The sequence below is a fragment of the Diabrotica virgifera genome, chromosome 8, assembly GCF_917563875.1.
Source record: "Diabrotica virgifera virgifera chromosome 8, PGI_DIABVI_V3a".
Lineage (NCBI taxonomy): Eukaryota > Metazoa > Arthropoda > Insecta > Coleoptera > Chrysomelidae > Diabrotica > Diabrotica virgifera.
The window spans coordinates 28999999-29011996 of NC_065450.1; the positions used below are offsets into that span (position 1 = coordinate 28999999).

An 11998-nucleotide genomic window follows, 5' to 3' on the forward strand; every position below is an offset into this window, starting at 1 on the left:
AATTGATATAATTGGACAATTAATAAAAATATTTAGTGGTAATATTCAGACAAAAATTTTACAACGTATACATGGAATATGGTCTTACAATTTAGATTAAAAATTCATGGTGTACCTATTGGGTGTATATTCACATTATTATTACAGTATTAATGACATCACTTTTCAATGTTAAGTTCTTAATTGTATAAAATTAAAATTGCCTATGCGGTTTACGTACCATATATGTGTAGATAGTATTATAAACATACCGAGTTGAGATAACGTATGGAATCAAGTAAAGTTCTTTGAAACGAAAAATGGAATATCCGTGTAACTTTGCTAAAGTGCTGAAGTGCATAAATTATGTGCATAAAAAATGAAACCAAAGAGTGTGTCCTCACTATTAATGGGTTAGAAACAATATGAATGCGAATTTTTCAAATTGTGACGTTCCGCCCCTTATAGAATCGATTATTGATGGGAAGATATTATTTAACTATCCAAAATATTATTTAATTATTTTCAGAATTATTTTCTTTCAATGTTTATTCAAATAGAACTTAAACCCATCTCAGAATTTTTAAATGCTTGATGACGTCACATTTAAAACGTGGCAACATTGGTTTCCCCACTTTGACAGCCAATGCTTAGTAGAGGGGTACGAAGGATTCAGCTGTGAACGTGAGCCTTGGATTGCCATTGTTTCTCGAGTGTTCGGTCTGAATCGTAGTGTGCGGGGTCATTAGACTCAATTATTCACCTCTAATTCTCAGTTCCAAATTGATTAAATATTACAATAAAAGTATAGTGAAGTTATCCAGCAGCAGTGGATTTGAAGAATTTTAGAGCATACTATATCCAATGAGTTCTACCCCGGTAAATACACATTTTATTAAGTATTTTATTCAGCCATTTTGGAAGTCCTTGACATTTGCTAACTAAGTTTCACATAGTCTATTTTCATGGTTTTTATGTTTTATTTTCATGGATCAAACTCATCTAGAGATAATTCAATATTCGTTGTTAATTTGTGCTTCCAGTTGGAAAATAGAGCTAATTTAAACTCCATTTTTTATATTCCTTTCAAGTCTACAGAACTCCTATCTTTTGAACGATGATCAAATAAGTATCCATCGCTTAGTCTTACTATATTTCATCCTTGTATAATATATCTATATACCGGTGTATATATTATAATAAAATATTCTTTCACAGTAATTATATTTTGTATTTCAATTGGAAATTACTTGTGTTATTTGACCAAGGTCATCTGATAGCAACCTGATAAAAGGTCAAGCTGTCTAGTCATTCAAGTTTTTGGACTTAATGACCTATTTCTTCTTATTCCCATAGGAATAAAAACACCTCCTCGTATCTCTTGCTTCTTTTTTTGACATTGGTAGATTGGTAGTAACACCACACTGTGTTTTTTTTAGCACCTACCATGAAATCTTAAAGCCACCCTACAACAACACCAAGGCCAGACCACACAGAGAGAAACAATCAATAGGCGACCAGCCTGGATTATTTCCACATTTTCTTTTTTTGAGTACCTCCAGCTGCTTTCCAACAGTTTTGAGTACCTTCAGCTGCTTTCTACCAGTCTTCCTCTCCTGTACCTCCAGCAGGACAGCTGCTAGCGAGAGTTAGCACCCTTGGGTGCTCATTACATCAACTTCAAGATTAGGAAAGAGTGGTTTGTTTGGGAACATTTACTGTGCTCTTATTAAAGACAGACTGGTTTTGTGATATTTAGTACATTTTTTTTTATAGTTCAATTGCACACACATTTTTCCTGCTTTATATTTTTTATAGGTTTTTTTTCTTTACAACATAATATTTAATTGATAGCGTTCCCCAACACTCTGCAATCTATAAAGGTATAAATTTCTGAGCTCAGATATTTTCCCTGATAATAGTAGTCGGTACTCTTATCTTGATTATTTTTAGGCTGTGTTCCACTTTTGTATAATTATTTAAACTCATTCCATTATTTTAGTATATGTTTAATTAAATTTTTAAAAATTAACTTCACATATTAGTCAAAATTGTAATTATTAACTTTATTTAACTTGAACTTATTAACTTTACTTAACTTTAACTTATTAACTTTATTTAACTTTAACTTTAATTTATTAAATTCATATGAACTTCTGGATTCTAATCCCTCAGATTAGTTTTTGGTTTCACTTGTTATTATTACTATTATAAACCACGAGTTAGGAAAAGGATCTGTGTATCCACTCGTAGGTTTATTTATTCAATAAGGCTTGTGCCTGTCCCACTCACAGTGAGGTATTTATATGTTATATATAGTATCAGGTAGTATTTAATTAAGGTGTACGTATTATAAACGTACAATTATTATTTGGTGAGGGTTCTACTAACCTAGTTGTAAGTTGTACTTCCTGTATTAGAGGTACCCGTAGTCAGTTTTTCTAACCTTATAAAGAGTATTCTTAGATCATAGTTGTATGATGATTTTGTAATTGACTTTCACTAGTATCACTTTTTCCTGTCATGTTAGAGTTACACACTAGTTACTTGTCCTAACTCAGAGATTGTTAAAAAGATCTAGTAGTTACATTCAATAAATATACATTTATTGTGATTTTTTTTTCTTATTACTCCTTTATTTTTAGTAGTATATTTTATAATTTAATAATCTTTAATAACTTTTCACATACTTGTACTACAAATTTGACATACTCTATAGCAGCGTAGAATACCTGGAAGAGCGTTAACCTAGTTATCCTTCTTCTGGCGCCCAAAAATTCATTCTATTTTCAGTATATTATTATATTTACTCTATCTATTTTCTGAACATTATCTTCATATCTTCTTTTCGAGCCATCATTGTCACTTCCTTTAATCTATTGTCTGGCCAAAAATAGCCGTGCAAATTGGCCGAATCCTTCCTTGAGTGTCAAGTGGCCCTTCTCATACATATTTAGCTAGCCATTCAAGTTATATCTATCTATTAATGATTTCTCATCTCTAGTCCTGTATCAATTCGATATTCTTTGTCTTGGCATCCTTCCATACAAATACTACTACAAAGTTGTATTTTAGTTACTCCAGCTTCTTCAACGGAGAAGCCACACATTTTTGTCCTTTGGCTACATTAAGTAGATCTTCTTCTTTTTACTACTTCTGTTGGAGTTTACCACTCCCTTCTCATTCACTCCAACAGAAAATCATCAGCGAGTTGTTACATCGGCTTTCCAACGTGGTGGCTTTATTTTTGGTCTGAGACAGTATTCATTTAGGTCAATTCTTCTCTTTTATCTGAAATCTCTTTGTTATTTCCGTTTGGTATCCTATACACATATTGTTACTTATTTATTTTATTTTTAATTTCTGATACATATCAGGTATTCTTAAACGCTGTTTTGATTTTTGTTTATATTTTGGGACCTCATTATAGTATATGTTTGTGCAGCTTACATTCTGGGTTAGATTTTGAATTTTTATTGGGAACTTATATTTAATATTGCTATTAATAATATAATTCATATAACAATTTTATTTCTTCAGTCAATAGTGGTATAGTTGGAGGTACAACTAAGTGTTGATTATTATTATTATTATTATAGATATATATTTTTTCTAGAGTGGTGGTAAGTTACATATAAATAAAAAAATTTACTTCCAGTATTTAGGTAGTAGGTTTACTTGAGTATACAATATTTATTGGATTATTTATCCATTTATTTGATCTTATATATTTATTTGATCTTATTTATTAGATTATATACTGCATTATATATATATTTTTTTTTTGCTGGCTATTTTGATTTTGTTGGTGTGTTGCTGATATTTTCTCGGTTTATATTATATATATTTTGCGTGCAAACTTTCATATTTTCATATTTTTCATATTTCTGTTCTTTGGACTATTTGTCAATAACTTTGCTCTCATCATGTGTGCTTTTAAAGCTGAACATCTTCTGGTGGATGAATTGGATTATGAATTAAAGATTCGGGACATAATGCCAGAGGAGTCGACAACTGTCGATAAAAAACGCAATCTTTTGAGAGGTGCTTTGAAACAAGAAGCTGGCAATAGAAGTTTTCTCCAAATTTCAGCTGTATCCCTTCCTTTTGAGGAACAACAAAAAGGAATCACTGAAACATTGGACAGCTTGTCTAAAAAAATCGAAAAGTTTAGGGGAACTGTAAAGGATACAGAGTATGCGCGATTAACATCTCGTCTAGGCCATATTTCTGCCCGTGTACACTTGCTACACTGTCCTTCTGAAGAACAGGAACCGTTCAAGAGGTCTGTTTCTCTTAAAATATTAACACTAGAGGGTGAACTTGATTCTAGAGTTAACCCCATTGCTACCTCTACTCCTAATGCTTCAGTCAATGTACCTAGCTTTACGTACTCCAAACCTGTTCAAGTACACAAATGGGGTATTTCATTTTCAGGTGAAAAACAGCACACTGATGTGATGTCATTTTTAGAAAGGGTTGAATGTCTTCGAATATCTAGAGGTGTTTCTGAAGAGGATTTGTTTGCTGCTTCTGCTGAGTTGTTCACCGGGACCGCTTTTACATGGTTTATGAATAACAGGGGTAATTTTTCTTGTTGGTCTGATCTGATTAAAAAGTTGAAGTCAGATTTTCTTCCGTATTCATTCCAGGATGATTTATTAGATCAAATTAAGAATCATAAGCAGAAACCTGGGGAATCTGTTACTATGTTTATTAATACTATATTAGGTATGTGTAGTCGTTTAGACACTCCTTTGTCAGATTTAGCTAAAATTAAAATCATCCTTAAATGTCTATTGCCCTTTTATCATCAACAATTAGCTCTTATGGACATTCAGAACATTGATGACCTTACTATAAAATGCAAACGTTTGGAGGAAACGTTATCCTGGTCTTCTCAACCTCCATCCACATCTCGATCCTCTTCTAACTCTTCTTCTCAGCCAACTTCCTTTAGGCAACGTTCTTGGCTAAATAAGGGTCATGAACATAATGTTTCGGTTGTTAGTTCTCTTGTCTGCTGGAATTGTGATCAGCCTGGTCACCCATTTTACAATTGTGGGATTCCTCAAAATCGTATTTTCTGCCATGGTTGTGGCCGAGAGAACACCCTTAAAAGAAACTGTTCTAAGTGTTCGGGAAACGACACGTCGGAGGTCCGTCCCCTGAACGTTTCTCCGTCCAACATCCAATCAGGGAATCAAACCCCATCGTCAAACGAAACTGCTGGACCAAGCACATCCAGCAACCCAAACCCATCTTCACGAAAAGGGAAAGGGGTGTCGTTCAAGAAAGCAGCACACACCACAAAACAAAATTAAACCAGAAATTTATTTCTATAGATAATACGTTAGATTCGCTTGATTCAAATGATCACAGATGGTCATTTACAAACGCTTCTTTGATTGGTAGTGTTCAACGTAACAATAATAATTGTGATAGTAATGTGGTTCCATTATCTATATTAGATTCTAGTTTTGTTAATGATGATGATACGTCTGGGTTAGTTCCATATAACGGTTGTAGACAACCAAATACTTTAGATCTAGATATTAATTCGTTATTAGTTAGGAAACAAAATGATAATAGGCCATATCTTCCTATTCAAATTTTAGGACAATCGTGTTTAGCTTTGTTAGATAGTGGCTCTAATATTTCATTGATAGGGGCACATTCGTTAAATTTATTGAAAAATTCTAGTATTCCCATTATGCCCATTTCATCTTTGCAAGTATCTACTGCAGATGGTACAGTTCAGTCCATTACGGGCAAACTCCAAATTAAAATCACAGTGGCAGATTTATGTAGGGAAATTACATTTTATGTTATTCCTTCCGTGCAGAATTCTATAATTTTAGGTATGGACTTTTTCAATGCTTTCAATAGTACCTTAAGTTGTTCTGATTTTTCTTTTTCCATATCTGAATTTAATTTATCTACCCTTAGTGCTATTCACGATTTTGCTAGTTTATCAAGCTCTGAACAAAGGCAATTAGAGAGTATGATCTCTAAATTTACTACTCTTTCTTCAAAAGACAAACTAGGTCGTACGTCGTTAATCTCTCACACTATCGAAGTGGGAAATCCCACTCCTTTCAGATTATATCAGTACCCCATACCTCAAGCCTGGCAGGCAGACTTAGAAAAGGAAGTAGATTCGATGCTTGCTTTAAATATCATAGAACCTTCAACATCGTCCTACTGTTCTCCGCTCTGGTTAACGAAGAAGAAGGATGGATCCTTCAGGATCTGCTTTGACGGTCGAAAACTAAACAGTATCACAACTAACAGGGATGCTTATCCTATCCCCAGAATAGATGTGATTTTGAGCAAACTTCAGAATGCCAAATACATCTCTTCTATTGATTTGTCTAAGGCCTTCCTACAGATCCCACTGAGTGAAGAGAGCAAGAAGTATACTGCTTTTGCTGTCAGTGGTAAAGGATTATTCCAGTTTGTCACCATGCCTTTCGGTCTTGTTTCTGCTCCTCAGACAATGTGTCGTCTGATGGATTTAGTCATTGGTCCACCGTTAGAGCCCTATGTTTTCTATTATTTAGACGATATTTTGGTTGTCACTCCTGATTTTTCCCTTCATATGGAAATTTTAGATAAGTTATTTTTACGTCTTAAGGAAGCTAATCTAACGGTCAATCTGGATAAATGTCAGTTTTGTCGCCCTAGTCTTAAGTTCTTGGGTTATGTTGTGGATAACCAGGGGCTGAGGACTGATCCTGAGAAAATAGTTGCTATCAAAAATTTTCCTATACCAAAGACCACCACCCAAGTCCGTAGGATATTGGGAATGTGTGGCTATTATCGGCGATTTGTACCGTCCTACTCTACTTTGTTGTCACCTCTTACTGATCTTTTGAAGAACAGGAAAAAGGGACAGACCATTACTTGGACTCCTGAGGCTGACGAAGCTTTTAGGCGCGTTAAAGATGCTTTAACGAGCGCTCCGGTTATGATGTCACCTAATTTTGATGAGCATTTTTATCTAATGACAGATTGCTCTAATACAGCTTCTGGAGGCGTATTATTTCAGTTGAAAGATGGCTCCGAACACCCCATAGCGTACACTAGTAAGAAGTTGAACAAGGCCCAGAAAAACTATTCAACTACGGAGAAAGAACTCTTAGCTATCATCCATGGGTTAGAAGCTTTTCGTTATTATCTGGAAGGTCGTAATTTCACTATAATTACTGATCATAGTTCCTTAGTATGGCTTCATAGTATGAAAAACCCTTCACAGAGGCTTTCTCGATGGATATGCAAACTGGCTGCCTATTCATATAAGATTGTCCATAGAAAGGCAAACGGGGTAGTGGTCGCAGATGCTCTTTCACGTGTCCATGATATTAATGTCCTAGATCTGTCCTCTTTAAGTCCTGATATGTGGTATCAGAATATGATTGATAGGGTCACTCAAGACCCACAAAAATATCCTGATTTTAAGGTAGAGAATAATATTCTGTACAAACACATCTTAAGTCCGATAGAGTCCTTATCCAATATGTCGGAGTGGAAAATAGTTGTACCTACGCCAAATAGGGAAAATATTCTGCATATGTTTCATGATGAAGTTACGGCGGGTCATTTTGGTTTTTATAAGACTTATCACCGTATTGCCGAATTATATTATTGGCCTGGTATGCGGAAGTCTATAAAAAGGTACATTTCTAAATGCATGGTTTGTGCTACTTGTAAACCAAGTAACCTACCACAGGCTGGACTTATGGGTTCCTTCAGGAACATAAATTTTCCTTGGCAGATGATCTCAATGGATCTCATTGGACCTTATCCTCGGAGTTACAAGGGTAATACCTATTGCCTGGTAGTTGTGGATTATTTCACTAAATTTCCTTTAGTTTGTCCCCTTCGCCAGGCCACAACTCCAGCAATTTTAAAATATTTGGAGGAACAAGTCTTTTTGGTGTATGGTGTTCCTCAAATTGTGTCATGTGACAACGGTCCTCAGTTTGTATCGAAGGCCTTTAAAGATCTTCTAGCTAAATATAAGGTTCAAAAGACCTTTTATAATGCTGCCTACCATCCACAAGCAAATCATACTGAGAGAGTAAATCGCAGTATTGTCACAGCTCTAAGGTCCTATACTTACCCTGATCACAGAGCTTGGGATCAATATATTCATTCCATAGCTCAAGCCATAAGGACTTCTGTCCATGAAGTTACCCAGTGCTCTCCAGCATATTTGAATTTTGGTAGGAATGTGGCTTTATCAGGTGATTATTTTGGTGTAATTTCAGACAATTCCGAAAATCTTCCTCAAATATCTGAGAAACTTCATCGCTTAGATGATCTCCAGACGTTACCTCATATTTTCGCAGACATTAGGAAGAAGTTAAAAACTTCTTACCTAAGGAACCAGCAGCACTATAATTTGAGGAAACGAGATCTGCGATTCTTTGTTGGTGATCGAGTCTTAAAGCGCAATTTTGTCAAATCCAATAAGGGTGATGCCATTTCTGCAAAGTTTTGCCAGAAATATGTCCCATGTACTGTCTCAAGGGTAATATCTCCTTTGATTTATGAATTAAAGGACAATTCGACTAATAAGCGAATTGGTCAATTTCATGTAAAGGATTTACTGCCTGACAACACCATGGACGATGTGGATTCTTCAACTTCATCGGAAGAAGATTAGCTTAACAGGGTTGTTTAAGCTAATATCTTCCTGTGTTTGCCTTTAATTAGTTTTATTATGGTATAGTATTTTAGTTTAAATTGTTAATCACCAGATAATGCCTGACCATAGCAATTTTTATCCTTCGGCATGGCTTGATGATTTCTCACGTATTAGTTATTAGGTACCGAATTCTTGTGTAATACCGCTTGTATGAGTTTATTATTATTTTTTTTGTATTATAGATGGCATTTGAGTCATTATCGACAAATATTCTCAAATACTAATCCAGCCAGTAGTATTACCAAGTTAATAACCTCCACTTGTACTCTTAGTTTTGTACTCAACCTCTCAGAATAAAAGGGCTGTTGATTATTATATATTAAGATATTTGGATGTGTGGGCTCATACAAGTATTCTTGCTTAATATAGATGGAGCTATGTTACACTACCATATCTTAGATTATGTGTTATATCTTGGATATTTGATTACATACCTATTATTTTTTTTTTATTGTTTTTATATCATGTCATTGGATTTGCCATATTGGAAAGAAGTTGTGGTTGTTAATTTGTTATTGGGTTACTTTATTGATATTTGTCACAGGTACCTTAAATACTTTATATTAATTCGGATTCTTACTTCCTCCACAGGATGATTCTGGAATGAATTTGGAATTTTGATTTATAAATGAATTCTTGAGTCCTTCATATTTCTTCTTATGAACTAGTCTGTTAATGCTCAAAGTTGGTGAATACGTGGGTTCGAAGTTCAGCAACTGATCACTGCTATCCGATTTCGTAATCCATGTCTTTCTTGTCAGAGTAGGCAGATGTTTATCCATGATAATATTTCTGGTTGGGAAATGGTGTACAACACTTCCTAACCATTCTTGTGCAATTGTTCCAAATATTCCAGGCACATTTTCACACGATAATAGGGAAGTCTAGTTTGCTTATTTTATGTCTCTTAGTTCATAGTATATTGATGCTTGACTTTCCATAGACGTAGAGTCGTAATGTTAGTGATGAACCCACTGGGACAAATTATTGATTTTCTTTTTAGTAGATTCCCTCTTCTTTCCTTAGGCATTAATTGTTGCTTAGATTCAGGAATATCTCCTGGATAATCCTATGTATGTTCACATGAATATACAGTCTTATGAAAGATTGGGAGCTCGTTCCCGTCATATTTTGTATTTACCATGGAGTCATAGAACTTATAAGTTCATCCTTTATTTTTACTATTTAGTTTCGATAGGCTCATATTACCGGATGAGGGTAGATCTAGAGCTAATTTAGTTAGTTATTTAGTATTAGTGAGAATTGGTCCATAAATCTTCCTGATCGTTCTTCTTTGGATATGCTCCTATAAATCTGGTGTCCATTGCTAGTCCGATTTTGGATTAAGTGTCCGATTCTTCACTTATTTTGTTTATTTGGTTGTATAGGTTCGTATTACCGGATGTGGGTGTACGTAGACCTAATTTATTTATATGATTTAGTATGGATGTGAATTGGTCCATAAATCTTCCTGGTCGTTCTTCATTGGATATGCTTTTGTGAATCTGTTGTCCATTGATAGTCTGACTTTGGATTGAGTGTCTGATTCCACATTTATTTTGGTTAATGTGTTTGCATTCCTTTGGTATGTTCACTATTTATATTAGTTGGTATTGGTGAAAATTATTCTATAAATATTCCTAGTTGTTCTTCTCTGGATATGCTATTACGAATCTGGTGTCCATTGCTAGTCCAATTTAGGATTGAGTGTTTGATTCTTCACTTATTATAGTTATTGATTTCATTGGTGACTTTAGTATATGTACTTGCGTTATGGTATGAATTGGCTCTCACCTTTGCCTGGTTGTTCGTCCTTGGATATACTCCTTATAAATCTGATGTCCATGGATAGTTCAACTTTGGATTTACTGCCAATTCGACACTTATTTGTCATTATAAATTATGTCTCATCTTTAGCACTTTTACTAGGACTTCGGGTCATATTTTGCAATTTCCGTTATTTGCTGCAGTGACCATCCTACTTTCCCTTGATTATTAGTGGTGATTATTTGTAATCTTGCGAATCAACGGGGAATGATACACTAAGCACTACTACTCTAGTTTAATATTTTGAAAAAAAAAAAAAAAAAAAAATTTTTTTTAAATAAAATTTTTTTTCTGGTGGTTGAAAGGGAATGTGACGTTCCGCCCCTTATAGAATCGATTATTGATGGGAAGATATTATTTAACTATCCAAAATATTATTTAATTATTTTCAGAATTATTTTCTTTCAATGTTTATTCAAATAGAACTTAAACCCATCTCAGAATTTTTAAATGCTTGATGACGTCACATTTAAAACGTGGCAACATTGGTTTCCCCACTTTGACAGCCAATGCTTAGTAGAGGGGTACGAAGGATTCAGCTGTGAACGTGAGCCTTGGATTGCCATTGTTTCTCGAGTGTTCGGTCTGAATCGTAGTGTGCGGGGTCATTAGACTCAATTATTCACCTCTAATTCTCAGTTCCAAATTGATTAAATATTACAATAAAAGTATAGTGAAGTTATCCAGCAGCAGTGGATTTGAAGAATTTTAGAGCATACTATATCCAATGAGTTCTACCCCGGTAAATACACATTTTATTAAGTATTTTATTCAGCCATTTTGGAAGTCCTTGACATTTGCTAACTAAGTTTCACATAGTCTATTTTCATGGTTTTTATGTTTTATTTTCATGGATCAAACTCATCTAGAGATAATTCAATATTCGTTGTTAATTTGTGCTTCCAGTTGGAAAATAGAGCTAATTTAAACTCCATTTTTTATATTCCTTTCAAGTCTACAGAACTCCTATCTTTTGAACGATGATCAAATAAGTATCCATCGCTTAGTCTTACTATATTTCATCCTTGTATAATATATCTATATACCGGTGTATATATTATAATAAAATATTCTTTCACAGTAATTATATTTTGTATTTCAATTGGAAATTACTTGTGTTATTTGACCAAGGTCATCTGATAGCAACCTGATAAAAGGTCAAGCTGTCTAGTCATTCAAGTTTTTGGACTTAATGACCTATTTCTTCTTATTCCCATAGGAATAAAAACACCTCCTCGTATCTCTTGCTTCTTTTTTTGACATTGGTAGATTGGTAGTAACACCACACTGTGTTTTTTTTAGCACCTACCATGAAATCTTAAAGCCACCCTACAACAACACCAAGGCCAGACCACACAGAGAGAAACAATCAATAGGCGACCAGCCTGGATTATTTCCACATTTTCTTTTTTTGAGTACCTCCAGCTGCTTTCCAACAGTTTTGAGTACCTTCAGCTGCTTTCTACCAGTCTTCCTCTC

The 11998-nt window shown here is 34.4% G+C and overlaps 1 protein-coding gene across 1 annotated transcript; it reads left to right on the forward strand.

The window, feature by feature from the left end:
• Positions 1 to 425: 425 nt before the first annotated feature.
• LOC126890726 (uncharacterized) lies at positions 426 to 5303 on the forward strand. Its single transcript, XM_050659894.1, has 2 exons — positions 426 to 858; positions 1419 to 5303. Exon 2 carries the CDS (start codon positions 3906 to 3908, stop codon positions 5301 to 5303), a length of 1398 nt encoding a protein of 465 aa, XP_050515851.1. The 5' UTR covers positions 426 to 858; positions 1419 to 3905.
• The last annotated feature ends 6695 nt before the right edge of the window (positions 5304 to 11998 follow it).